The 27,828-nt window shown below is 42.8% G+C and overlaps 1 protein-coding gene across 14 annotated transcripts in view; it reads left to right on the forward strand.

Moving 5' to 3' along the window:
* The window catches only part of DMD (dystrophin), a 1,181,986-nt gene that overhangs the window by 1,089,947 nt on the left and 64,211 nt on the right, over window positions 1–27,828 (forward strand). For 11 of the 14 annotated variants that reach the window (XM_069032076.1, XM_069032238.1, XM_069031841.1 and 8 more), the window contains 2 exons: window positions 13,153–13,214; window positions 23,632–23,706. In XM_069032076.1, coding sequence (XP_068888177.1) covers window positions 13,153–13,214; window positions 23,632–23,706 — 137 coding nt within the window. Of the gene's footprint in view, window positions 1–6,368; window positions 6,494–13,152; window positions 13,215–23,631; window positions 23,707–27,828 lie in introns of those variants that run through there. The other 3 variants (XM_069032622.1, XM_069032768.1, XM_069032690.1) reach the window with 1 other exon arrangement.

The raw sequence follows: 27,828 nt of genomic DNA on the forward strand, positions 1-27,828 counted from the left end.
GTGCCCTAGGACATGGCTCCATTATAGCTGATACTGGTTCATCTGTCTCTGGAAGTCCCAGTTAATGTAGACATCTGTGTGCCTGTGTTTGTTTCAAATGCCTGTACATAAACACTAATTTTCACTCTTTGGCATGGACAAGATGAGACTGTTGCCACTTGTCATAAAAGGGTGCTGCCAGAGCTGTATGAACAATTACCTCATTTTCTAGCTGAAGGAAAGTCTATTTTTTCATAGGATATTGTTTAGAAATGAAATAAAAAGTTTTATTTCAGAAATGGCAGATGAGAAGCTTTTGCTTTCCAGAATTTTTTTCTTGCTGACCTCAGACTGAGAGTAGTTGCACAATCCTAAACCTGAAGCTGCATTTCTATGCAAATAAATGATGAGAAATGTCACCTGGATCAGATGAAGGAGTTAGCCTGGAGGGAATAACTGGTGAGGTCAGTTAGATGTAGCTGCTCCCTCTGCCATTAACTTCTCTAGGCTGGTTCTTTCCCCAAGTGCAATGCTCTGCTTTCTGGGTCCCTACATAAGACATTTAGGAAGACACAGTGAAGGAGCCTTGCCATGCAGGACTAAGCTTTGCTCATGTGTCATGGAACTTCCTTGTATATAGGTGTCATAAAATGAAGTAGATTTCACTTTTCTCTTCTTTTGCTAAGTGCAGCCTTACCATTGGAATATCCCAGTACATAATCTCCTAGCATGATCTCAGGGTCTTTTTTTCCCAAAGGAGAATTTTCTCTTCTAGATGGTATTCACAAAAAGACATTTTGAAATAATATCTTCAGTGTAAGAAAAAAGAGTCTGTTTGTATTATATTAGTTACAAAAAATAGATTAAATAATGTCAAAAATATGTATATTATGGAATGCAACACAACCAAAAAGCAAATTAATAAAAAAAAGATGGCATTCTTCTCCTTTAATGTCTGTGGAAACCTTTGGAAGAGGGGGCAGCATGTTAGGGATTGGGAACACCAGGTGAGCAGTAGCTAGGATCAGGTTTTCTGGGCCTGAATGAAGTAGGACTGCATGATACAGAGTTTCTTGCTATTGAGATCGATACATTGATAGTAAACAGTAGAGAAGTTAATGATTTTGTAAGCCAGCTTTTGTGTTTGCAACACATAATTTTATGCATAGAAAGAAAGATTTTGAGGTGAAAAGAGAGTCAGTGAGTAAGACAGTTTATGAAATCCCTATTTTAATCCTCCCAGGAAGCAAAACAATCATTTATTTCCAACTGGGCATGCAAAGAAAAGACAGAAATTGAGTTTTTCTTTGCTGCTTTGTTTAATTTATCCTTATTAGTGTGTATTTTTTTCTCAATCCTACTCCCTGAAATGATAACCATTTATTTTGCCAATACAGATTCCTCAAACCAAGAATTTACTATGGTCTAATTACAATTTTTCAAGTCTTATTTGTGTATTGTTAAGATCAGCAGGCAATTTGGTTTGACTTATGTTTTTGGTTGGTAGATTTTAAGTCTTCTTTTTTAATATATATATGGGGTTTTCCCGTGTTAGCTTTCTGAAAGCCTACTTCAGAGGGGGTTTTACTACTTTTAGTCTTCTAGCATTATGTCAGCATTTTGTCAACATTTCTTGATCTCCTGTTCATGGGACTATTCACACTCCAGTTCATCTCCATCCCAGAAGAGTAAGGGTTGCTGCTTTCTTAATTTTCTTTCTTTGCTGTGGTTTCTTATGGAAGGGAGAAAAGAGTTTTTGCTTTTCACAGGATTTTACCTGAAGAGCTCATAGTGCTGGGGGACCCGGGATGTGCTATCCACTCTTTCCAGCGATGTGCGCAGTCTTACTTAACCTCAGTCCCACTCTGCTCCTCTTTTCAAGGTCATACACATGGCAGTAGAGACTGAACACCCTGCTACTGTTGCCATCACCTTAAAAAATAAGTGTAGCCTCTCGAAATTATCCTTTCCAAGATCTCAACAGGCTGGAATTCATACATATATCTAATATATTCAAAATGACAGGCATCCTCTCGTTCACCTTCCAGCAACAGCATGCAGCACAGTGCAACATAAGGCACACACAGGCTGCTCCTGAGGCTCCATTGTACCCATCTTGTAGGGTGACTAAGATTTCACTTTTAATCAGGTGTCCTTACTGTAGTAAAAGCAAGTAGAGCCCAAAGGAATGTGAAAGCCGTGCCACTGTGCTTTCAGCAGGAACAGAAGTGTTCCTGTCACGCGTGCCGGGTACTAACACTTCCCATACTGGGTATTACATTGCTGCAAGCTCTGTAATATTTACTGCAGAATTAGTTAAAAAAACAGAAAAAGAAGGGATATGTCTTCCTTGTCTGTCTGTTCCAAGGTTATCTCAGTGAAACAAATCCTTGTGAGCTCCATTTGCCAGTTACCTGCCTTACAGTGCAGAGAATGAGCCCTTGGGTAAGAAGAAGCACCAGCTTGTCATCCTTCATATGGGACAGAGGTTGAGTTTCCCTCTGGACAGGGAGTGGTAGGCTCCTTTCCCAGTACCCTCTGGTGTAAATAACTGATTTTAAGTATACTGAGCTATGAATGTTTTACTAGGTCTTTAATTTACAGTGCAGTGTTGGGGAAAATGAATGGAGCATTTCAAAACCATTTGCTTCATTGCATTATAGTATTTTAATGTGTTTTCAGTGGTAATGTGCAAAAAGACAAAAAAAACCCCCAAAACAAACTAGCAGCATCCAAACCAGTATTCACTTCTTGGCTCTTCTGAGAGCTATAAACAATTGCCCAGACACCCTGGAGGTGTCAGCCCTTGGAGCATATTTAAGATGCATGATCCAGGAAAGTGTCATTGTGCCATCCCAAGTGATTTTTAGCATTTATTTATACCAAGAAAAAGAAAATAGATGCAAACAGTGTAACGGATTAGCCAGCCCAACACAGAGCACCACAACATCTTATATGCAAAGCAAACTAATCCACTGACCAGATAGCTGAGCAATGGTAAAGCCACACTTACAAGGAGGCTACACACTTCAGAGGGTTCTGGAAGCAAGACTTAGCTAATAGGAAAATGCTGTATCTTCACTTTCAATGGCAGTAAAATTAAAGAAATGTCGCTTTAGTTTTTAACTCATAAAATGCTAAACTTACAAGCAAACTTGTACCCTTAATGTCTACCTTAGTTTTAGGCAAGTCCCTACCCATTTCTGCAGTCGGTTTTCCACATCTGTCTGTAACATGGAGTGATGATGCTAATCTCATACCTGAAACTTACAAAGATTTATACTCAGGTGTTAATGTTTAGGAATCAATTATTTTATGTTCAAATAATTAGTTTTAACGTGTACATGACTCTGGATCTTCCCCCATTGAAAAGGGACAACATTCTGAGGAGAACTTATTAAAACCGAAAAATCTGCTTTCTTAAATGCAGAAATTCCAGTGACCCTTTGGACAGCGAGCAATGCAGTCAGACTGCCTGCAAATCCAATTAATCTTTTTATTTTTCTTTTTTCCTGAAAGAGTTTTGGGGTAATAAGACCACTTCTAACTATTATCCCTCATTTTTTTAGGCAGCCATGATTTCCCTTTAAGCACCTGGTATTATTAAATGTTGAAGATATGGATACATTGATTAGATACAGTCCAGGACAAAACAAGTGTATAGGAGAAATAAACACTGCTCTTCTTCTGATTAAGGTCTCTATGTAGGTGCACAAGGTGGCTGAAGAGCCCTTGCATAAGAAAAGCACCACAGGGAATTAAAACTCTGCTTACTCTGTAAACCGGTTTTATTTTCTATAGGGAGATGACTATCAAGTAAATGGCCTAAAATTAAGTATGGCATAAAAATTGGCTTCAGTTACAAATGCCAAAGACAGTAACCACTTACACTGCAAACAAAATATATTTAAGTAATAAATTACAAGTAGTTTAAAAGTAATTTGGAGTAAGAGTGGTATTACTCATGTACATTATACAGCAAAAATATAATTTTCAGGTCAATCAAAACAGCTAAAAGCTTTTGTGAATTTGGAGACAACAATCAGAACTACATTAAATAGACTTTTTTATAAAAATCAATTCATAAAGTCAATAGGCCTTAATCCCTTAATCCTTCAACATTCTTGTTTCCCCCTGGATGTTCTTGAGTGAGTAATAGTTTGATTTGGGAGATCAAAGGGTTAATTTGCTTTTCAATTGGAGAATGACTCAGAGTTACCCTTTATTGTTAAAAAAAAAAAAAAAAAGAAAAAAAAGTGGTGTGTGGGTGTAAGGTAGGGAAAAAGAGCCAAGAAAATGGATTCACTAATTGGGGTTTTCACCTGCTGTGAGTCTAATTGAATACAATGCTTTATTTGTAACTCAAGGAGAAAGAAGATTATGCAAAGTATGAGAAATTCAGACTGGTTTTTAAATTCTTATTACTTGGCACTATTGTATGGGAAAGAAGACCAGCATGATAATAGCAGCATCAAGCTTCTGTTAAGGCAGGCCAGGAAGCTCCAGCAACAGTGAAAATTGAAGGAATGTGTATCGGAGAGTCAGTGCTAGATACTTCTGAAGGAAAACAAACCACTTTGGCTGTGAAACGTCTGGCCTCTGGCTACCCGTCCCTTTGTATGACATGAGCAGCTGCTCTGCTGCTCTCTCCTTGTAGTGAACCCTGAGGTTCCTCCCAACTAGGGTGAAATTCATCCTATTTTAAAGACTTAAGGAGAGTTTTCTCACTTCTTAAAACTTGGCTAAAAATGAGACAACGTGAGACTGCTGATATAACACAATTGACAGCCTTCAGCCAGTTTATTCATATCAAAACTAAGATATATGATAGAGCAATGTATCTAATACAAGGTCCACTGAATTAAATGGAAAATACACAGTCTAATGAGTTTTAATATGGCGATTTATGTTTACACAAATATTATTCCTCTATTTTCTTTCCATATTGAGGTAGTATTACAGATACAAGGTTACTGAAAACTGTGAGTTAGACCTGTTAAAACAACCTAAATCATCTGGAAACTATGAGAATTTAGCATTTAATTCCATTAATTTTTATACTTACATTTGAGGGCCTGAGGGGTTGAACCTCGAGCATCTCTCACATTAATGCTTCTAGAAAAAAAAACCACATGGGCTTTCCTTGAACTGCTTGTTGAACTTTTCTTAAAATCAGATAACCCAACTACCTGGAGCCTTAGGGAGAGCCCTAAATTTCCTGGTACTTAGGCTTACACCCTCCAACTTCAATGCCTACTGACATCCGTGTAACGGGTGGGATGAATTTTCCATGCTTCTAGGTGTCTATCTTCCCAGTGTAAAAACAGGGAGATTCTTTTGTACATTTGAAAGGTAGAGAATGGATTTAGATTTGATATTAGGAAGAAATTCTTTACTCTGAGGGTGGGGAGGCACTGGAACAGGTTGCCCGGAGAAGTTGGAGATGCCCCATCCCTGGAAGTGTTCCAGGCTGGATGGTGCCTTGAGCAACCTGGTCTAGTAGCAGGGGAGGTGGAACAAGATAATGTTTAAGGCCTCTTCCAACCAAAACCATTCTATGAATCTGACTTGAAAGAAATTGGTTTGGGGGTAGCTTTATCAGGAAATCACAATATGCAAGGCTTCAAAAACTACTTGGTTATGGGAAGGACTTGGAGCTCTACGCAGCCTTATTTTAACAAGGATATAGATGGACAACATGCATGAGGGGAGACTGGCCGTGCTGATTTGAAGTGCTTGTGTCACTAAAAGGAGATGGTTGGCTTTTCCTCGTGTAATTCATATTGCGTAGGAATTAATGCAAAGAAACATTGCAACAGTAACTTGGCGTAAGCAGAACTATTTCTTCCGCACTGACAGATCCACGGGAGAAGCTCACCCTTCCTTCCCTGCGGGGCCAAGGCAAGCCCTTAGAAATTAAATTACCTGATTCCACTCATAAATAAACCACTCGGCATTTTAAGCACCAAAATTAAACGCTGAAAAAAAAAAAAAAAAAAAGTGCAGGTTAAGGCCCATTTCAAATCTGTCTGGATTCGGTGCATATTTTAGCTAAGTTTTCTTCCCAAGCCCGCTGAAGGCAAACTGATTTGCCGCCTCTCAGCACACCCCTCTCTCCGGCCGGCCAGTGCCAGGGCAAAGAACACCCAAAAAAATAAAAAGGAAGTCAAAGGAAGCCCCGAGGGCTTCCTCCAGAATAGCTGCACAGCCCGGGGGAGGCCGGGGAGGGGCGAAGTGCCCTCAGCCGCCCCGCAGCCGGGATGAGTGGGGGGAGGATGGGGCTGAGGGCGTGCGGCGCCGGCACCGCCGCCGGGCGGGAGCGGGGCGGGGCGGGGCAGCGCCGCCTTCTCCCTCCCTCTCTCTCCCTTTCCCTCCATCCCTCCCTCCGTGCCGCCGTCCCTCCCTGCCGGCGGAGCGGCCGCAGTGGCGCTGAGCGGCGGGGCTGGGCGGACGCGCTGTTTCTGCCTCCGCGGCGCCGCCGAGCAGCCGCCGCCATGAGGGAGCAGCTCCGGGGGTAAGGGCGATGAGGGGCGCAGGTGCCGGTGGGGGCGGGCGGGGGCGCGGCCGCGGCCCGGGGCCATCCCGCGCTCCGCGGCGGGGGCGAGCAGCGTGGCCGGCCGCCGTCTGCGCCGGGCGGGCGGCCGTACCTGTCATCGCTTACACGGGAAATCTCAACTTGCCGCCGGGTTTGTTCTGGGAACTTGGAAGGGCGTTTGATTCGGCGCCTTTCCCCGCTTCCGAGGCCGTAGTTGGGCGCTGGATGCGCCCCGTTGGCACACGTAGGAGATGGCGGTGAGAGCGGCACGCACGCGTGGCTCTACCTGTACCTGTGCCCGTACCTGTGCCCGTACCTGTGCCGATGCCCGTACCTGTGCCGATGCCCGTACCTGTGCCGATGCCTGTACCTGCGCCGATGCCTGTACTTGTGCCGGTGCCTGTACCTGCGCCGGTTCCCGTGCGCGCTGGCGAGGGGAGAAGCCGAGCCAGGGAATCGCGGCTGTGCCGGAGGTGTGGGATGCCCGGGGCTTTCCTCGTTACTCCGCAGGTTTTTGGGGGTAGCGCGGTCCTGCACAGCGTCACCTGCGCGGCACATCGCCTGTGGGGCACCTCGGGTCGGGCGTGAACTTCAGCGGAATTCCTAAAAACAAACGTGCTCGGGGGTATATGGCTTCTTCCCCCCCATAATTTCATGCTTAGAAGTAATCTTTCAAGTTAATAGGCAGAAGAGGCTGGGAGGGGATTCCCTCCGGGCGGTTGCACTGCAAGTGCTGTATTTCTTGTTGCTATATGGCACCTTATATTGCCTTTTAATAGCTGCTGTAAAACATCTTGCAGCCTGGGACACCGGAGGTGTCTTGCACTGGAGTTGGGCAGAGAGGTGGTTTTTTGCAGGCGTGTGTGTGCAGAGCTGAGGAAATGAGGAACCTGGTTATATCAGGGATCTTTGACCTTTTTAGCACTAAGGAATTGTTCAAGGCCATCGCTTGCCTGAGTCTGGATTTGACAAGACCCTGCAGTGAAATTGCTTTGGCAGAAGCGGGGAGGAGAGGCTTTGGAAAGCAAATAGATCAGCCGAGAGTGACAAGCCGGGGGGGGGGGGGGCAAGGCTCACCCAGCCCGAGCCGCTGAGCGGGAATCTTTGCCCCTGACAGAGCAGACAAAATAAATGTTTAACATCAAGGGGGAAAAAAAGGGTTACTATTCTGTACTTGACAGTGATATTTGCCCTTCTCCTACTTTTCATTTCCCATATCGGCAAGAAACTTTAATATGTATCGGTGCCTGCCTTCAGCAGTCTGATAAATCTTGCAAAAGCCAATAAAACAGGCTAAAGTCAAATTCTTGCTGAAGAGACGCTGATCCTTGGCTTAAACAGAAGTAATCTCTGCACAGATCAGTAGTCTCTAGATTTACAGATGAAAACAGTAGTCCTTTGTAAAGCACGAAGGAGTGCCACCTTTTTACATTGCTAATACTTTCCATAGCGCTGTCTTGTTTCAGCTAAGGAATTAATGAAGCACTGTAAAAAGAGAAATATTAAGTCTTTCTTTGCAATCACTGTCATCTTCTGTTGAAAACATTTTTCTTTTAAATGAGAGGCAGTGTCTATTCGTAAAAGCTCTTTCAGTTGGATTTAGGTTAGTTCAGTAAAATCCAAATAACTATCATGTTTATTTTGGCTTTTTGACAACAGTCATAAGGTGGTTGGAGTAACATTTGATTCATCATAAAGCGAGAAGGTGAGAAGTATTGTAAATCATGTTGTTTGAAAAGGGATGAGTTCAGAGCTTTATTAAATACCACTATAATTTTGGCACTTTTTTTTTGAGTATATGTGACTATTTATTGCTACACGATAGAATTTCATATTCTGTGCACATCTCTGCATTTGCACATGTTGTTCATGTCGCATTTTTTAATGAAGGGTGCGGGGAGAAGCGCAGCAGAACTGGCTCTGGTATCACCAATGAAGAGGGCTGTAAGAGTTTAAAAAGGACTTTGCAGTTGCAACCTAAAATTCTGCTCTGGAGCTGAGCAGTGAAAACACGGGACCTAATTTTTTTTTTTTTTTTTAAAGGTGTGAGGGAGAAGGAGTGCGATCAAAAACAGTTGTGAATGTTACGGTGTGGCTGGTGCAGGAATGTTGGGGGGGATTTGTGCAAGAATTTGGGTGTGGGGGAGCATTGCTTTCAAGTCCTCCTGCTGCTGGTGCTGCTCAGAGGTAATATAAAAAGAATGAAGAAAAAATGACTGTATTTTGTCCAAAGTGATCAAGTTATAACAAGGAAACTGTAATTCATCCAGTGGTCTGTTAGGATATCATCCCTTGATTTCATGTTTCCAATGCTGTGTGTTGTTGGCTCTGCTGACAGTGATGAGAGACAAATCTCTCTGCTGTTGGCAGGAACAGAGGAGTTCACACAGGCATAGTGTGACAGAATTCCTTACATAAAAATTATCCTTGCTAATATAATATAATCATCTTTTAATGAAGTGGTCCTGTGGTTCCCAGGGGATGTATCAAGTGAAGACTATGCTTTCATCCCACTGAATTATGTGTGTTTAGTCACACCCACGCCAAGGTGTCACCACTAGCCATTGCTGCTTGTCTTCTTTTCAGGCCTGGTTTTAATTTTCTTTCCACTTCTGCAGCTCAGGTCAGGTGAGAAAGAGGAAAATAAGCCAAATGAGTGCACATATATTTTTATTTGTTTCAGAATGCCTGTGATTTAAAAGCTAGTGATCAATTTAGTTGACCTAAATGTAGAGTCCAATTGAAAAATGTGTCCTCTGAGCATGTCCAATATTGCAAAACTGCTGGCTGTGTGTGCTGATGTCTTTTTGTGTTGGTGGTTTGTTGGAAAAGCATTTTGAGTACTTATTTCTGCACATACTCTCACTCTGCTTCAGCTGCTGCTTGTCAAGAGGACTCAGACTACACTTTTCATGTCTTTCTGACTTGCAGGCTGTAAAGGGCCTTGTTCACCAGAGTTTGAAACTCTGGCAAACACTTTGCTGCAGATCTATTAAGGATGCTACAGCATTCCCAAGTGTGGTTGAGGCTGCCTGAAACTGCTGAGCTGGCATTTCACTTCAGACTGTGCTCACAATAAGGGCATACACACAAATCCTCCCCCACCGGTCCAGCCCCAGACCTCACAATTAAATGGCCTTTGAAAATGGCAAAGAGGCTTACGAAGAATAGCCTTGATGGAATCTAACCTTTCCTGGAGCTGCCCTGGTGTGCGGAATAGTTGATAATTTTCCGAGCTGAAGATGTTGAGAGACGAACACCTTTTAGCTCGAGCGAAATATCTGCAGCCTTCTTGTGTTCTGCATGTAAAGTACCAGCAAAGTCTGCCCTGGCTCCGTACGGCCACTCAACCTCTACAGTTCCCTTCCAAGCCCTTGCTTTTTCCTGCAGGAGCACAGAGGGGTGATGAGGCTGGCCAGCCCACCACTGGGGCTGGTACCAGATGGGAGCCGGGTAGTCCCTCCGAGGTGGGATCCAGCCAGGTGCAGGGCGCTCTGCCCCATGGATGCTTACGGCTGGGGAGCTGGTTGGGCAAGAGTTAGGGGCTCTACTTGCTTGACTTTTGTAGTCTTAGGAAAGGAATATTTCCTCTAAGTTGCAACAAAGTTTAATATTAAAGTAAAAAGGGAAATTTACCTGCTCTGAAAATTCAGTCTTTGTCACTTGCACATGGAGCAAATTAAACCATTCTTTACAAAAAATGCATTTCCCATGATAATTAATCTTATACCATGAAAGAAAAGCATGCTGAGTAGAGGTTTGGGGTTACTGGTATTAAAAATATCTGAAACCATTTGGAGTCCAGTGTTTCTTCGGCAAAGGATATTTTATTTACAAGGTCTTACAAAAGCATTTGTGTATTTTCAGGTATAGTAAATAAACCATATATGCTAAACTCACTGATACGTGGTTAGGCCTTACCATAAAAAATAAAAATAAAAATAAAAAATTCAATAAATTACTCATTGGTGTAACTGATTTTTGATACTAGTTTTCCACACTAAGGTGATCCTTTTGTTCTTCTGTCTCACACAAGCACGGGATATATCCGTAATCCTATCTATATTTGCCTTTACCAGATATTTGATGGCTTTTAAATGTTTTCATGGGGAATCAGTTTCTTTGAAGGCTGCCAGGTTGACAGCTATGGAGTCTGAAGTGGTTTCGTATGTCCATAGAACAATTTGGGGCTACCAAATTAATTTTATACAGAAAGGCAGGTTATTTTTGGAGGCTTCTTGTAACTGTTCACATAATTTTTTTTTTCTCATTTTTTGCTGTGTGATTCAGCATACAAACCATGGTATAGTTCCTGTTCAAATATCCCCCACTTCTGGGGCTATCTGCATGTGGAGAAGCAAGCCAGAGTGGCTGACCTCATGTCTGGGGAACTATTGATCTGGGACTGATGTTAGGTGCAAACAAACTGCAGCCCCAGGTCTGCAGGTGTGAATGTTTGTTTGGGTCTGCAGCTCATTCACCTGAATCGTGACCTTTTTGTCTACAAGGTTTTCTGCCATGAATACACTTCCATCTTCTTTCCCTTTGGACTGCTGCTGTATCAGTAGAGGCTTCTGGCAGCTGAGTTTTTAGGAATGAAACTGTTTCTGTTTTTCTTCAAAAATATGCTTTATACCTGGGTATGATAAAAGGTTCTGGTGTTACATTCTCCCTGCAGAACCTGCCCGTACCAAGCAGGATGGGAAATGCAGGAGCTCAGATACAGGTGGCTCAGATCCACAGCTTTTCACTTGAAGCTACCCAGTTTCTGGGAATAAAAATCCAATTAACCAACCAAGAAAATCCCCAGACCAGGAGATTTCTGAATACAATTGCAGCCACTTCCCTTTGCAGGACTTGTTTTTTAACAGAGCAAAGAACAAGACTGCTTTTGCTCTTGTGTCCTTCTCCCCCTTTCACCACCTTCAGCCACTGCAGGAATTGGAAAGGGGTGGGAACGCTGAGGTTGATGAGACAGGATTTGTTTAAAAGCCTGTGCTCAACTAGGGCAGCGCCATGGCAGCGTTTTTTCCTTATGCTTAGTGCTTGTGATCCCTTTCATTCTTTCTTGCAGTTACAGACCAAAATCTGGAAATATTATATATGGTAAGCTGCTGAACAGACAGAGGTTACTGGGGCAGTAAAGTATTCACAGGAATCAAACAAATAGCCTGTCTTTTGTGGCCAAAATTAAATCATACTAAGAAAACCTGGCACAATTTTCTTTTTCCTTCAGTAGAGGTGGTGTTGAAGTGATTCATTGGAAGTTTTACCTCTTCTTAGCCTATAAAGGGTAAATGTGCACTGGGGAACATCAGTGCCTCAAAATGAGAACTCAAGGGCCGTTTGTTCTCTAAAACAACCTTGTCGTGTCAGTGTTCCAGCGCACAGTGGGGTACACAGGTGCTGCTGGGTGGTGGTTTGCTCTCCTGGAGCTGGAAGGTGTGTGCTCCAGGAGCTCCACAGTGCTGTGGGTCAGGTCCTGCTCTTCTGCATGTATTCTCCAGAATTATGTGTGCATGTTGAAACCCGCAGGTCTGCCTTTAAGTGCAGAAATGGCAAATGTATTTGCTGGCAGTGGTAGGCTACATGCATGTTCCATGTATTTTTTTATGGAGACTTATGGTTGTCTCTTAATGCAGCTGAATTCTGTGTGAATGGGACTTTATTGGCTACAGGACAGATGAGGAGACTTCTCTTTCAAGTCTTCTATGTTAATGGAAACATAATCACATTAGCTATGCTGTCATTAAAAAACAAACTCATAAAAAGTATAACCTTAGGAGACATGAGTTGCTACTATACCTGCTAACACTTCATCCTGTTGACTTTTCTCATGCTGCCTGTCCTTCGGCAACACACGTTGCAAAGCTGGAGGCTGCTGGCCTCAATGCAGAGCCTCTCTCATAACCCCGCTTTAGCTTTTCCCTGGCTTCCCAACAGCTCTGCCACCTGACACTGCTCAGGGACCTCCAGAGCGAGGGAAAGGGCCTGGGAGTCCCAGGGAACAAGAGGAGCAGCCAAGAGTCTTTGCTAGAGGAGACTGTCACTGCAGGGTAGAACATTGGCCTGAGAAGTGGTAGAAGCTGGTGGTGGATTGGGAGGCTGTTGCACAGGGATTTTAGCACAGGTGTCTGGACTGGAAGGAAGGATTGGACCTGCTGCATTGGGTAGTTCTTACCTACCACATGGGAAAGGGTTGAGAGAGCCTGTAGGGGAAAGCAAGTCAAATATGGGTCTCAGTGTCTGGTCAGTTTCCAGAAACTCTTTAAGAACTAAGCCCTTTCAAATGTCTGTCCTCTAGTTTGGAGCAACTGGAGAATGACCTATACAAAGCAACGAGTTCTTAAGAATTGATTGCGTGCAAATTTCTGAAAAGATTGACATATCTGAATACTTGCTGTTTTTTTAATATTAGCACAGTTTTTAATTTTATTTCATGAGCCCTTGCCTGAATAAAGTGCTCCAGGTTAGTGCCTCTTGTTGAAAGAAGACACGCCTGTCACTGCTGAGCCCCCCCAGAGCAGCCCAGGCTGTGGGCACAGATCTGGCTACGTGCTCTGATGTGCAGCCTGCATCATTGCTGTGAGATGGAGAGAGAAATTCTACTTTACTAACTTTCACGTTTTGTGTTGTAGCCATGAGACGCAAACCACCTGCTGGGATCATCCCAAGATGACTGAGCTTTACCAGTCATTAGGTAAGACATCTCTACCAGATGTTTGGTGCTCTTTTTTTTTTTTTTGTGTTGTTTTTTTTGTTGTTTTTGAATTGAATGATTTACTAAGGCAAAGATTTCCAGAGGAAGCAAACCAAAATTAGGTGAAAGAGAGAGGCAGAGCTTTTACCAAGGTTAAAATTTTCTGCAAGGCAAATACATAAGGAACACATTTCAAACATGCAGTAGAAAAAAATTGTATTTCATTTAGTGTGTTTGGAATGTACGCTGGGTTTATAAAGTAATTTGCGTGTATTGTTGCAAAGTCTTTACTGAAAGACTGGAACAGAAGTTAGAAAAAAATAATCCTGAATCTTTCCACTGTCTAATCTACTTTACAAAAGGCACATGAAAAAATCAAACCAAGCTGCTGTTAATGTTGACTTTTGGATGGTGGGAAGCCAATTGAAGCAATTTGCCAAACTGTGTTACCACTGCTTTATTTTTAAAGCACTTTCAATACTTAGAAGGCATAGCAGCTGTCATGATGTCATTTTGAATACCCAAATTGCATGCTTATTATGACTTCAGATGTGCCTCTCTGGTGGAGGGTTATTTTTTTTCATTTTTTAGCAGCTTTGGAATTTATTAACAGAAGCACATCTATAAGATAAAATAGGTTAATCTATGCTCTAGTGTAGGCTGCTTGGCAGGCCATTTAATAGCTAACTCTTTGATTTTAATGGTTGTGTTAATAAATAATAGAGGGTATAATAAAAATTAAGCTATTTTGCTGAAAGAAATATCAGTAAATATGCTGCATTCATAAAGGAGGTTACGTCTGTACAGCACATGTACATAAACCAGCTTGAGCGCTAGAACTGTCAAATCTAGCATTCTGTACAGGCTTATTTGCCATGGTGAAAAATAGCTTAAATTATCACCTGCTGGACTCTAGCTTAGCTGCTGAAAACAGTCTAATTATCCCAGTGTAATCTATTTCAAGCGAACTTAGGTATCTCTATGGTGCTCTGCAGTTCAAGGCATGCTAAAAATATTTTAGAAAAGTAATATTATGAAATGAAATGACACAGTGTGAAGGTTTTTTCTTCATAGTATTAGCAGTGCGGCAGCAGTTGGTTTAAAAATTAACCAGAATGCAGCTCTGTATGCCAAAAAGGGATATAAAATGTATAGGTTCAGGCTGACCAAATGCACAAGCAGACAGGTATTGACTTGTCATTTAATTATAACGTATTGCCCTGTGTGTCTCCTTCATATTTCTACTCTAAAAGTGAGTGGTTTAAAAGTTTCAGAGCAAATGGTAATTGCACATGCAGACATCCCTTCAAACAGGTCTTCAAACAGTTGCCTGTTAATTGAACTGCACTCTGACTCCGCAGCCGCCTTTGATCCACAGATTGCGTGGTATTGCTGATACTGTTGTTGGTCAGACCTAAAGTCCTGTTGCAACTGCTTTTCTTCTGCTAGTTCCCTCTTTCAGGCAGAGTACTCTTAAGTACCAAGAAGTGAAAAGGTAATAAGGGAGAAAAGTGTCCTAATAGATTCAGGTCAGCAGTTCAGAAGATGTGTGACTGCCGAAGTCAGTTTGCATTTAGTTTAACTGAGGTTTATCACTGTGAGTATCACCCAAATGTCAGGAGTTTAAGATAGCCTTATTTTTTACTGCATAAAGAAGGAACATGTTCAGGCAGATTTTGTTTCTTACTTACTTGTGAACTTTCTTTTTCTCCTGCTATTTTCCTTTTCAGGAGCAAGAAATGTCCAAAAAAGCAGTCCTCTATCTGGATGGTTTTATTTCTTTTAGAGTTGAGACCAAACACTCATTAATGTGAAAGCGACACTGATTTTTGCAAAGTATGCATAATATGTATTTTTATGAGTAAACTGAGGTGTTCATATATGTGTACAAAAGAGACTAGACAAGGTGACTCTTTGTCTACTGCCACATGGGTGAAGCTTTGATGAAAGTGCTACTGAATAACCTACTGAATTATTTTATTTTTGAACTGGGTGTAATCACCATTGCCGAACTCTCACACAAACTGCATAATACAAGTATAACCCGTTTAGTCTTGAACAGAACCCTTGATGTATTTTCAGTGCTTTGCTTTGCCTCAGGTCAAAATGGTAATAATGGGATGTTTGAAGTCTTTTCAGACTGTTCAGTAATATATTATCCAAGAAGATGTTATTAAAGTAGATTTTGTATTGCATACTCATTAGATCCTATTATTTTACCCCACATTAGGATCCAAATTTTGTTTCTAATTCATATAAGAAGCTAGTAAAGAGGGTAGTATGTATGCCTTTTTAAAAATCTGGTAGAAAGCATGAATTTGGCAACCAGGTAAATGTAAAAAAAGTGAGACCAAATACATCAATGCTGTCAAGAGTTTTCATTTCCATTTTCCAACTCCTGCGCTTAGCCAGCATGGAATAATTGTGCTATGCGATATAGCTCTCTATATATGCCAGTGTATCATTGTTATGATCTGGTTTAAACTCAGAAAAGCAAAGAAAGCTAAGTCTCTGAGCATAAACTGGAAAGAACTTAGGAGGTTCAAAATGTTCCCAGAAACGAGATTAAACCAAACGAGGTTAGATGTTGATGCCAAAAAATTTATGTATTTTATTTAATAGTAAACGAAGGGAAACAAAGAGAAGGGAAGAGAAAAGAAAGAAAGAAATGGAAAAAAGAAGTGTGCATGGGGGGTGGGGGAACAGGGAGAGGTGACAGGGGTTAGGTGGAAGCATATCACCCATCCAAGGGTCCCAATGACATCTCGTTGCTCCCCTCCATCTGGTCTGCTGGTGGTGAGGGTCCCCCATGGCTGCCGTGGCCACGCCGCCACACGCCAAAGAGTGCAGATCCCGTGGATTAATATCCGCTGTGGGCCAGGCGGGAACGCCCTCGTGTCTCCCTTGCAGGGGCCGGCTTGACACTGTCCCTTGCAACACTGAGGGTCTGTTGCACCATCTCTGGTGTCTGGTGCAGGCTCTGGGGACCCCTTTGAGGGGGCCCCTGTGATGGGCCATGTCACCCCTTCTGCTGTGGATGAGCTTCCCCCCCCCGGTGAGGACCCCTCAGCTGGGCTCCTCTGCACAGTGGAGGATGGGCAGTCACTGCATCTCTGACCAGAGGCTTTTCCCAGACACCCAAAGCCTCTCCTCCCTCCACCCTTTGGTTCAGGGTCTGTGTGAGCCTGGCAGCTGATAGCCCTGGGGCTGTGGTCTCCACCTTGGAGGTGTTAAGGCTGTGCTTTGTGAATGTCCCCAGCAATTTTTTCTCTTCTTTTAAAGTTATGGCTACTTAAAGTTACATAATCTGTCTATATTGAATGACTTAATTGTTATTTAATGTTTAGTTGAAGTGGCAACAGGTAGTAGATGTTGGTACAGATTAAATAAGAAAAGGAATCATGTAAGTTAGGAACATAGAGAATAAATAAATGCTGAAATAGGAAGGGTAGTAAAAACCATGATATGTGAGCTTCAGAGGATCAGAGGCTGACAGACATCCCCTGGTTTGTATTTACACCATTATGAACCACTCCTTTTTTCTTCTAACTTCCTTCTGAAAGACTTCAAAGTACCAAGAACTGCTCCAGCTGCTTTTCTTTCCAAAAGTAGTTCCTCTGCAGCAGATCTGCTGTTTTTACACTGCTCTTTTACATCCCCCTTACAAATTTTTTTCATCCTTCATGATGACTCCAGGGCATCACTGAAAAGAGAATTTGTGTTGTTTCACTGTCTTGGAGACCAAGGACCTTTGCATGATGGGAGGGACAGGAAGAGCAGGAATCATAAAGTGGTCTGAGTTTGCTCAATTTTTTCAGATTATCTTCTGAGAGTGAGTATTTAATGTCAAGGCAGCTTAACTCTGAATACTAGTATTTTGCCTTTAAGCTGAAAATGACTCCAACCTTTGCTATGATGGCCCAGGAGGACTTGGCTTGTTGTGCCATACTGTTAGTGTCCTCCTCTTCCTGCCTTCCCATGTCATGTCATGTCAGTACAAGTGTCCTCAAGGTGCATTAGTGTCACCATGAACAGTAATTGCAGTAGCAGGGTGCAGTCAGACATGTTGTTTATCAATCCTAATTCTCCAAGGCAAGACAAGAGGGTGAAAACCACCTTCATCCTTGCAGACTGCAGTGCACTGGTGACAGTTCTCCATTTAATTTAGAGGGATGGGGGGCAGTTCTCTATGGATTACATGAAAGAAATGTCAGAGTTGCTTAACAGAAGGTGGGAGAATGCTGGAAGGCACCTCTGAGCCTTCTCTGAGCTTTCAGCAGCAGCTGCTGTGTTGGTCTTGTGGCTGGTTTCTCTTGTGCAGCAATGTGTACTTCTAACTCCCAGTGACCAAGGCTGACTAACTTCATCCTCTTTGGTTTGTGTACGTTGATTTGTCCCTCTGAAATGCTGCTTGAAGAGACTAAACTGCCCCTGGCTGCCATTACAGTTTGTATTAGCAACTACTAAACCATCTATTTATTATGAAGTTTTATTCATATTCAGCTAATTGTTTTCTATGTTTGTACCAGTAAGACCCATGCCTATTGCACGCATCAGTAGTTTGATTTCTACTGCAATCCAGTGAGATGATCCATATAGCCTCTCTTTAAAGGTTGCTTATTCACTAATGTCCTTTTCAAGCCTGTTTCAGAAAACAGGATTGCTTGGGTTCAGTCAGCCTTGGACAGTAGTCAGTCTAGAGGAGGTCATCTTTCTAACTGTGTGATTGCATCCTGTGCAGCACACACCTGACAGACAGTAAATGTAGCTGTGGCAGAGAGGTAGAACTTACAGGGAGCAGTTAAACTGGTATCCCTTGTAAATGAAAGCAAAGGTATATTAGCATGCAGGAGGCTGTTCTAGAGAGAATGAAGGGCTGTTCGGTTACAGAATAGATGACCAGTATGGGAATATTTTGCTTAAGGTAATTGCACTCTTGGTTTGCAAATGGACACCTTTTATTATTATTTTCTTAGGTTGTTTGTTATTTCTTTTAGGATTTACCAGTATGACTGCTTCTCACCCAGAGTACATAAAAGGTTTCTGAACTTTCTGACTGCAAACTCCACTCTTATCCCAATTTGGTAATGGGATGTACGAGGCGTACATCATACAGTTTCTTGAATTTTTAGATTTGCAGGCTGAAGAAAAGACATTGCATGCTGAAACTTCCAAAGGTCATGTCAGTTGGTCTGATTACAGGGATGCTGGCACATGCTGTGGTGTTCAGCCACTGGGTCTAGATGCAATCAGTAGCATTGTGGTGCCCTGGATACCTCCCACTTGGTAATTTGTAGAGACACTGTTGGCTTTTTCACTCAGTTGGACAGGCCTAGTACAACATGCTGGGTCGTTTCATGGAGAGTGGTTAAGCTGTACATATAATAACAGTTTACTGTTATTTATTACCAAAGCAGTGTAGATGATAGCATTAATTATTGTTATAATAAAAGTCAATGGCTGAGACTCAGCTGATATTAAACACTGTTACTTGGTTAATTTCTTTCCTTTGTGCATTTGTCTCATTTGCATTTTAAAATTACAATTCCGAAAGAGGCAATATATGTCACTGTAGGGCACCATTAGAAGATTTATTTACAGGTTTTGGGCAGCAAGAGGAACCCAGCATTCTTACCAGCCGGACAGGGAATCTCAGCTGTGTTGGAACAACGTGAGCTGAAGCTTCTTGAAAAGGCAAGAGTGCCGCTAATGTCTGATGAAACATGGAAAGCTTAGTGGCTATAGAGGAATTATGGTCTAGTCAGGACTGTCCAGTAAACAGTTTTTAACAGCTGTTAGGTAGGCATTGTAATTCCCAAAACAGGTTATCCCCAGGCAGTGTAGTTATGAGCAGTCTATGAGCATGTCACAAGCTGTGGCTGAGTCAGGCTTTCAGGTTTCGAGGTATATCACTCTAGGTTCACATTTTCTGTCCTTGCACCTGAGGCTAAAAATCCTCTCAGAACTCTGTATCGAATGAAGATGAGCATTTGACCTGATGACATCTAATTTCTTTAAAAGAATGAAGTTGTTAATTTGCTAAATTTTACTCATATCACCTGAAGCATGCAAGCTGCTCATTTCAGTTAGATGATGTCCAGACACTGAGATAATTGCTGTCCATAGGACCAAGTGAAATGTGTGTGTTTTGCCCTCATTAATTAAAAAAGCAATTATAATAATATTCACAATAATATAAACAAGACACCCCCTTTTTAAAGTAAGGAAAAAAGGTAGTTTCTGGGTAGAAAGGACTTTATGAGATGCCTTCAGATTACATTTGGATAGAGACAAATGATATGAACAACCTTTGGTGGGAGGTAGCCTGACCCATCCCAGTACTTCTAAACAGTGAGATGAGCCTGTCATACAGGATAGGACGATATCAAATGGAACCTCCCAGTCACTCAGCAGGCTCAGCAGATCCAGCAGCTGCAGGGAGGGTCAATCTGTTTAAGAACCACCATGAAAAGCAGTTCAGTTGTAACACCTTATTTAAACCTGTTCTCTGGGTTATAGATGTGACTCCTTGAATAAAAACAAGTACACCCTTATGTTGAAATCTAAACCTCTTCTTAAATAGGTTATTTAAAAAAAACCCCTGATTTTAATTTTTTTATTGCTTTTAGTTATTTTACAGGCTATTTTATGCAGCAAGTACTCAAGAATATGAGAGTATGTTTCTCCTCTTAAAATCCTACGCATGTCCCAATGTAAAATCTGAAATTCAGCAAGGGAGGATTTAAAAAAAACCCCAAATGACAAGATTTTATTTGTTGTTACTGTGTCAGTAGTCAGTGGGACATTCCAGCAGTGGTTTGAATCACTGACCACTTCTCAAATGAGTGGGTTTTTTGCCTGATTATCCACTAGCAAAAGGATCTGCTGTGTGTAATTGCAAGTGTTTCTAGAGTACTGTAGAAATAGAACATAGCCCTTATGTTTTGAGATTTCTCTCAACATGCAGAATTATGCAGAAAATGTTAGAATTTAATTATCATCTTGCCACAGTATTTCTGATTTGAGTTACTCCTATCAGCAGTCTGAAGTATCCTTCATTGAAGCTGCATTTGTAATAAAAGCACTAGTTCTTGTTCACAGTTATCATGTTATTATATAGAGAAAGATATACATTCACTTGAACAGAGAGGTCATTCATGGCTGAGTGATGGAAAAATCATGATTTCTCTTTGCTCTGGGACGTAAATATGTCACCCAGTACTCCCTCGTGATCCTTTCTTCTGTCTGTTCCTTTCCAGGGGCCAGGTGACCTCTTCCACTGCATCGTTGGTTCAGACCATAAACAGGCTGTGCTCTCGGGCATTTCTGGTTTTTTGTTCAAAGCTTGAAAGTTGCCTTCTGAGCAAAAAGAGGGAGTATTGTTAACAACTTGCAAAAGTTTCACAATACAGCAAGGGCCCCTGACCACCCCGTTTGAAGGATGAGGTGGTGCATACTTTCTAGGAGTGGGAGGAAAGAGCTGAATGAAAACTTGTGTGCACTGAGCGCCTCAACCTACTCCAAAATGATAAAAGCTTTGGAATCAAGGCTTAATAGGTCCTGACTCTTTTAGTGGGCTGTGTGGGGGTGGAGAAAGCAACAACTTTTTATCCCTTAGGACACAGGAAAGAAAAAAAACAAAAACAATTTCACAACACAGAGAGGTAGGAACTACTGGTGTTTCCATAGGCTTTTGGAAAGTTGCTGCTGCTTGAGCCTCCTTCCTCCCTCCTCTGCCTGTTCCCAGCAGGAGCAACTGGATTGTGACCAGGCAGTGCTTCCGTGCTCCTCACTCAAGGTCCCTCCACTCACTGTGAGGGGTGTCTTTATGTCCAGTGCTCCCCAGCCCAGGGGCTGAGACTCATTCCCTGGCAGTCTTGTGTTCTGTGGTTCATTTAAAGGGGGTCTCATCTAGGGAAATGTTTTGAACCCAGTTAGGAGGCAGCTGGGCCCCTTTTCGTTGCTACACAGATCAATACGTTTGTTCCAGCAGTAGCCCCAGGGGAGGAAAGACACCACTGGCAGTTTCATAGGCATAGCGAGGGGAAAAGTGAAATCTTTAAGATCCAGTGACTTTAAGTGACAGTCACCATCTGGTAGGACAGCTTCCCATCAGGAGCACGGAGGTGGTGGCATAAGGAAGACAGAAGTGAGCAGTTGGCACAGGGACAGTAACTGGGTGCGGGCTACTCCTGGTGGCAGCAGTGAAGGTGGCAGTGGAGGTGTGCAATGGCTTAGCCTTGGCTTGCAGAGCCAAATGAGCAGCAGTGCTACTACTTTCCCAAAACCTGAGATGAGGGCTCCAAAATGAGCACCTGACATTGCTGCTTCATCATTTAGAGCAGATGCTTCTTGGCAGCAATGTCGTTAAGGTTGATGATAAATTCAGTATGTATTACATGTACTGAAAAATAGATGTAAACTGTAGCACTTCCAGGATTAAATGTCTTCACAGATTGTATTTTCTGCCTTGATTGAGGCCTGAAATATGTATATATATTTACTCACATTTCTGAAAATGTAAATAATAAATAGATAAGCTTTTTTCAGAACACTCAGGAAGAATTCAAGAAAGGCTTCTTCATTTTGTCAAATGCTAGCCATAATATTCTTTTACAGAATTCAAATACAGATTTGCAACAAGGGTACAAAATGTAATTGAATTCATGGTGTGTTTGCAAGAGACTTCTTTATTAATTTCCATTTAAGACAAATTAAGTCGCTTTATTTAAACTTCTCACTGTATTCTACACCACATAATAAAGGACCTGTCGGGATGATTGTGAGAGACAGAGCTGGCAGGAGCAATATACAGAAGTGCCCATTGAAAATGGGCAGTTGCATCTTATGCAAAGAAAAAGAAATTATGTACAAATCTGAAACTTTCTTTCTTGCTCTAAGACCTGTTTCAGAAACATTCCACAGCTTTGGTTAAGGTATACAAAACTACTGAATTATCATACCTCATATTATTCATTCAGAACAGCTTAATTAAAATTAATATAATTGAGACTATATTCCCTCTGCTACCTATACCTGTACAGCATTATAAATGATGTTGGGATAGTTACACCCAAGTTACCACATTTCAAACAGCTTTACAGCACCTTAGCTCATATGCCAGCAAGGAAATGTTTTGTCTTTCCCTGTTTTTCATCATATTCTTTCTCTAACAGTCTGTCAGGCTTGGAGGAAGCTTATTGAGCTAAAAAGACCTTTATTTTGACCCACTACATTTTTTCCCCTAATGTGTTTATATTTAGATCATAGTTTACATTTTCTGAACACTTTCCCATCAGTAATTCCTTAGGCTCCATGGGTTTCATCAGTAAATTAAATGCATTCAGCAGTGTTGTCAGGTGCTGAAACTGGCTGGCACAAGCAGTGCATTTCTGTTCTGGAGAACCTTTAAGTTGCAATATGCCAAGCAATCTCTTGGGAATGATCCTTAGGCTGCACAGGAGTGTCTGCGCCCAGGAATTAGCTGGGTAGGTGACAGGGCCAAGAGCATGCATCTGTTTTTTCATTGGTGGGGTGGCTGCCCTGTAGCATATGGGTGTGTCCCCTGCCACACTCCTCAGTTCCCAGGGCAGCTGCTGGCAGTGCCCCTTGGGAGCCAGCTTTTGTGCTCTGATCTGGTATGTCTTTGTCCCCACAGTGTCCCCGGCATTTTTGCAAGCCACGGTTAAACTATTCAGTGGGGACTTGTGCTGATGTCCTTATTTTGTTAAACATATGAGGACAGCTCTAGCAAAAGTTGAGCCAGACAATGTGTTTCCAACCAGGTGCCATACCCTATCACATTGCCAGAGCCACTGGCTCCCTGCCATTGTGCAGGTGGGGACCTGGGAACTCACCTGGCTGGGTGAGCTGGCTTCTCTCCAGAAAGGCTCTGCATCTCTGGGCATGGCTGGGGCCTGCTTAGACAGAAAGCACAGAAGTTTAATTGGATTTTTTAAATAAGTTTTTTGTTTTAGCAGTAACTGAGAGTCACCTCTTTTTTCCTGGGCAGAGCCCTTCCCTCAGGACTGCCTGCATACAGCCTGGCTGGTGCATAAGGTGAGCAAGGAAGAGTTTCAGGGTCTTACCTCCCTCACAGTGCCTTCAGTGTGAAAAGCTCTGCAGTATTTTCAGACACACTGCTGCAGTCACTGGTGTTGTCCTTTCAAGTGCTCTTTAGTTCAGTGCCTTTGAACAAAAGGAAGTAATACTTTAGGACTTAGTGGGGTTTTTTTGGATGGTTGATTGTCAAGATTTGACAGTTTTAGCTCAGTGAAATTTCCAACAAAATTTTTTCCCCCTCTGCTCTTTTAACCAACAGGTATAATCTTGTAGATCAACATAACAATGTCTTTGTGAGTCTGGTTGTTTCTAATGTGTAAAGCTGATCTTTTGTTCTAATATTGCCTCCCTGCAGCTGATTTGAACAACGTCAGATTCTCGGCGTACAGGACTGCCATGAAACTCCGCAGGCTGCAGAAAGCTCTCTGCCGTAAGTACCTGCCTGTGCCTCACCTGCTGCCGGGAAGGCTCCATGACACAAGTTTATTCACAGCTTTCAGAAGCAGAAAAACACTCCCACACATACCCCCAGCTCAGCCTGGTACATGAAAACCTCTCACCTGAAGAGCCTTCTGCTGCCACATGTTTGCGTGATCATTACAAAACCACAGTGCTGGGTGGTCTGCAGATCTGTCCCTTGTAAAGCAGAGCAGCAGTTCAATAATAAAACTGTACATATACTATACATGTTTCTTATCTTTACACTCCTTAGCCAGGTATTTTCACTGTGCCCTATCCTGTGCCATGTCACTGTGCCATGTCCTGTGTCAGCCGCAGCTTTACAGCCAAAAGGAACACAGCTGTGGTGTGGTGGGAACAGTGAGAGCTTGGGTGGAATAATCACTTCAGAGCTGGAGTTGCTAATGGTTTGTTGAATCTTGAACCCTGAGGGGTTATTGTCTTTTAAATGAGATCATCACAATAAACATTTAGCTTCATTTTTTCCCCAGCTTTCAGTTGTGTTGAGAAGTCTCTCATCAGCTGTACATTAATGGTGTGCATGTTCGAACATTTTAATTCTCCCAACTGCTGTATGTTATTCTACTTTTCACTGGAATTACATTTCCTTTTCAGCTTATTGTAGCTTGATAGCTAAATAATTCGCTCAGAGTTTTCTTGATAGGCCAGCTAGTTGCAAGTAGTTTATTAGGCAGTCCAGTTGGGAGAATTATTAAAATATTTTAACATTCACTATTTGGCATTTAGTTACAGGGTTAAATTTCTGACACAGTTGCAAATGTCTCAACTGTTGATTATCTCAAGTTGGATTTGTGCTCACATGCTTTCTGGACCTGTGTCAAACCTCAGTATTTTTGAGCGTGTTTACTTTTAGGCTTATAAGCATGGGTGAATTCCGGTAAAGTGTGCAGACTTAATTTCTGAATGTATTAAAAATAGGAAAAAAAAGGGAAAAATAAACATTAAGTGAAAAGTCTTGTAACATAATGAAAGATTTCAACATGAATGCAGTGACAAAGAAGGAATTATGATGATTAGAAATATAAACATCTCTCCATGGTACAGCACTTTTGCCACACTCACTGTGGAAATGTGATATAAAGAAACTGGAGTGATTTGCGGTGAAAAGTATTCATAATCAATGCAGCACTGAAGGAAGCAGACTTTTTGGAATTAACTAGCTGGCAGTGCATAAGTGTAACTTGTAACAGGTTTTTATGACTGAAAGTGCAAAACCTTGCATCTCATTTTAGCTGTATTAGAATCATAGAGTATTTTGAGTTGGAAGGAACTCAAAAGTATCATTCAAGTCCAACTCCTGGTCCTGGGCAGGACACCTCAAGAATCACATCATGTGCCTGAGAGGGTTGTCCAGACACTTCTTGAACTCTGTCAAGCTTGGTGCTATGACCACTGCCTTTGGGAGCCTGTTCCAGTGCCCAACCACTCTCAGGGTGAAGAACCTTTTTCTAATACCCAACCTAAACCTCCCCTGACACAGCTTCAGGCCATTCCCTTGGGTCTTGTCACTGGTCACAGAGAGAAGTGATCAGTGCCTGCCCCTCCCCTTCAGAAGGAAGTTGTAGGCACAGTGAGGTCTCCCCTCAGTCTCCTCCAGGCTGAACAGACCAAGTGCCCTCAGTCTCTCCTCACACAGCTTCCCCTCAAGCTTCCCCCTTCACCATCCTTACTGCCCTCCTTTGGATGCTCTTTAACAACTTAATGTCTTTTTTATATTGTGGCACCCAAAGCTGCCCCAGCACTCAAGGTGAGGCTGCCCCAGCTCAGAGCAGAGCAGGACAATCCCCTCCCTTGCCCAGCTGGTGATGCTGTGCCTGAAGCCCCTCAGGACATGCTTGGCCCTCCTGGCTGCCAGGGCACTGGTGACTGAGGTTCAACTTTCCATCAACCAGGACCCCGAGGTCCCTTTCCCTGGCACTGCTTTCCAGCCTCTCATTCCCCAGTCTGTCCATACATCCAGGGCTGCACCATCCCAGGTGCAGAATCCAGCACTTTCCCTTGTTGAATTGCACATGGTTGGTGACTGCACAGGCCTCTAATTTGTTGACGTCTCCCTGCCTTCAAGGGAGTCAACAGCTCCCAGTCTCTTATCACCTGCAAATTTGCTCAGTATCACTTCCAGTCCTGTGTTAAGTCCTTTATGAAGATGTTGAGAAGCACACAGCTGAGGATGGAGCCCTGTAGAGCCCCCCTAGAGACAGGTCACCAGTCTGATGTCACCCCATTCACTGTAACCCTTTGTGCCCCATCTGTGAGTCAGCTGCTCACCCATCACATGATGTGTTTATCCAGCTGTGGGCTGGACATTTTTTCCAGAAAGAGCCTGTGAGAGACAGTATTGAAAACTTTACTGAAATCCAAAACGATCACATGAACTGGCTTCCCTTGGTCAACTAGCTGGGTTACTATATTATAAAAGGAAATTAAGTATATTAAGCAGGACTTTCCCCTCACAAACCTTTGCTGGCTGTGACTGATGACTCTGTGGTCCTTCAGGTGTTTTTCAGCAACTGATTCCTACCATTAAATAATTCTGGACTCATCTTGGACTTTTGTGTCGGGTTTGCATGGCCAGGTTTTGGTAGCGGGTGTCTCCAGGGGTGGTTTCTCTAAGAAGCTGCTAGACATTTACTCTATGTCTGACAGAGCCAATGCCAGCCAGCTCTGAGACAGACCTGGCCAAGGCCAAGCCCATCAGTGGCAGTGGTACTGCCTGTAGGATAATGCAGCTGAGAAGGGTGCGGTAGAAAATCTGCTGCACAACAGCAGCTGGGAAAGAGGAGGGGAAATCTGTCAGAGAAACAACACTGCGGATACCAGGATCAGTGCAGGAGGGGGAGGAGATGCTCTGGGTGCCAGAGCTGAGACTCCTCAGAAGACCATGGTGAGGCAGCTGTGCCCCTGCTGCCCACAGAGCTCCACAGTGGAGCAAATATCCACCGGCAGCCTGTGGAGGACCCCACGCCAGAGCAGGTGGAGGAGGATCCTGAAGGAGGATATGACCCATGTGAAGCCCACACCAGAGCAGGCTCATGGCAGGAATTGTGAACTCTTGGAGAGGTGCCCACGCTGGAGCAGGTTTGCTGGCAGCACTGTCTGTTCCTGAAGGACAGCATCCTGTGGGAGGGACCCACTCTGGAGCAGTTTGTGAAGAACTAGCCAGTGGGAAGAACTTGCGTTGGAGCAGTTTGTAGAGGACTGTCTCCCATGGGAGACTGCACAGTGGAGCAGGGGAAGATGTGAGGAATCCTCCCACTGCAGAGGAAGCAGCAGCAGAAACAACGTGTGATGAACTGACTGCAGCCCCCATTCCCCTGCTGCTGCTGCAGGGGAGGAGGTAGAGAATTTGGGAGTGAAGATGACCCTGGGAAGAAGGGAGGGGCTGGGGGATGTGTTTTAAGATTTACTACTAATTATCCTCCTCTGATTTGACTGGTAATAAATTCAGTTGATTCTCCCAAGTCGGGTCTGTTTTGCCTGTGACAGTAACTCATGAGTGATATCTCCCTGTCCTTATCTTGACCCATGAGCTTTTCAGTGTATTTTCCCTCCCCTGTCCAGCTGAGCAAGCTGAAGTAATTTCATCTCTTGAGGTTACATTTAGGTAAATTTTCAGAGAATTGATGCTCTCAGAGACATGCAGTGGCGCTTACAGTGATTACTCTAGCACATTCTTCGTACTTGTATCTAAGGAGAAGTATTTAAGGAATTTGGTTAGCAGGCTTTGTTCTTACAAATATTTTTGCCTGGAGACACCATCGTTGTATTTGTGTATTCTATCATTTCAGTGTCACTCATGAACTCAGTTTAATTAGATTTTTTTAAAAACCTCTACTCGTTACAAAATTATTTTTCTGCATTTTGGCAATAGTAGAATTAGAGCACAGTGCTGGGTTTCAGGGCTCCTACGCAAAGCCAAAATCCCACTTGCAGTAGGTGCTGCATTCAGCTCTTCCTTTTCATTTTTGTTTTAAAATTGCAGGAGTTTTTAGATATATAGATATATAGATAGATATGTCTATATATATATCTCTCTATATATCTTCTTTTCTGCAAACTTCATAGAAAGCAG

Source organism: Aphelocoma coerulescens, chromosome 1 (assembly GCF_041296385.1).
Source record: "Aphelocoma coerulescens isolate FSJ_1873_10779 chromosome 1, UR_Acoe_1.0, whole genome shotgun sequence".
NCBI lineage: Eukaryota > Metazoa > Chordata > Aves > Passeriformes > Corvidae > Aphelocoma > Aphelocoma coerulescens.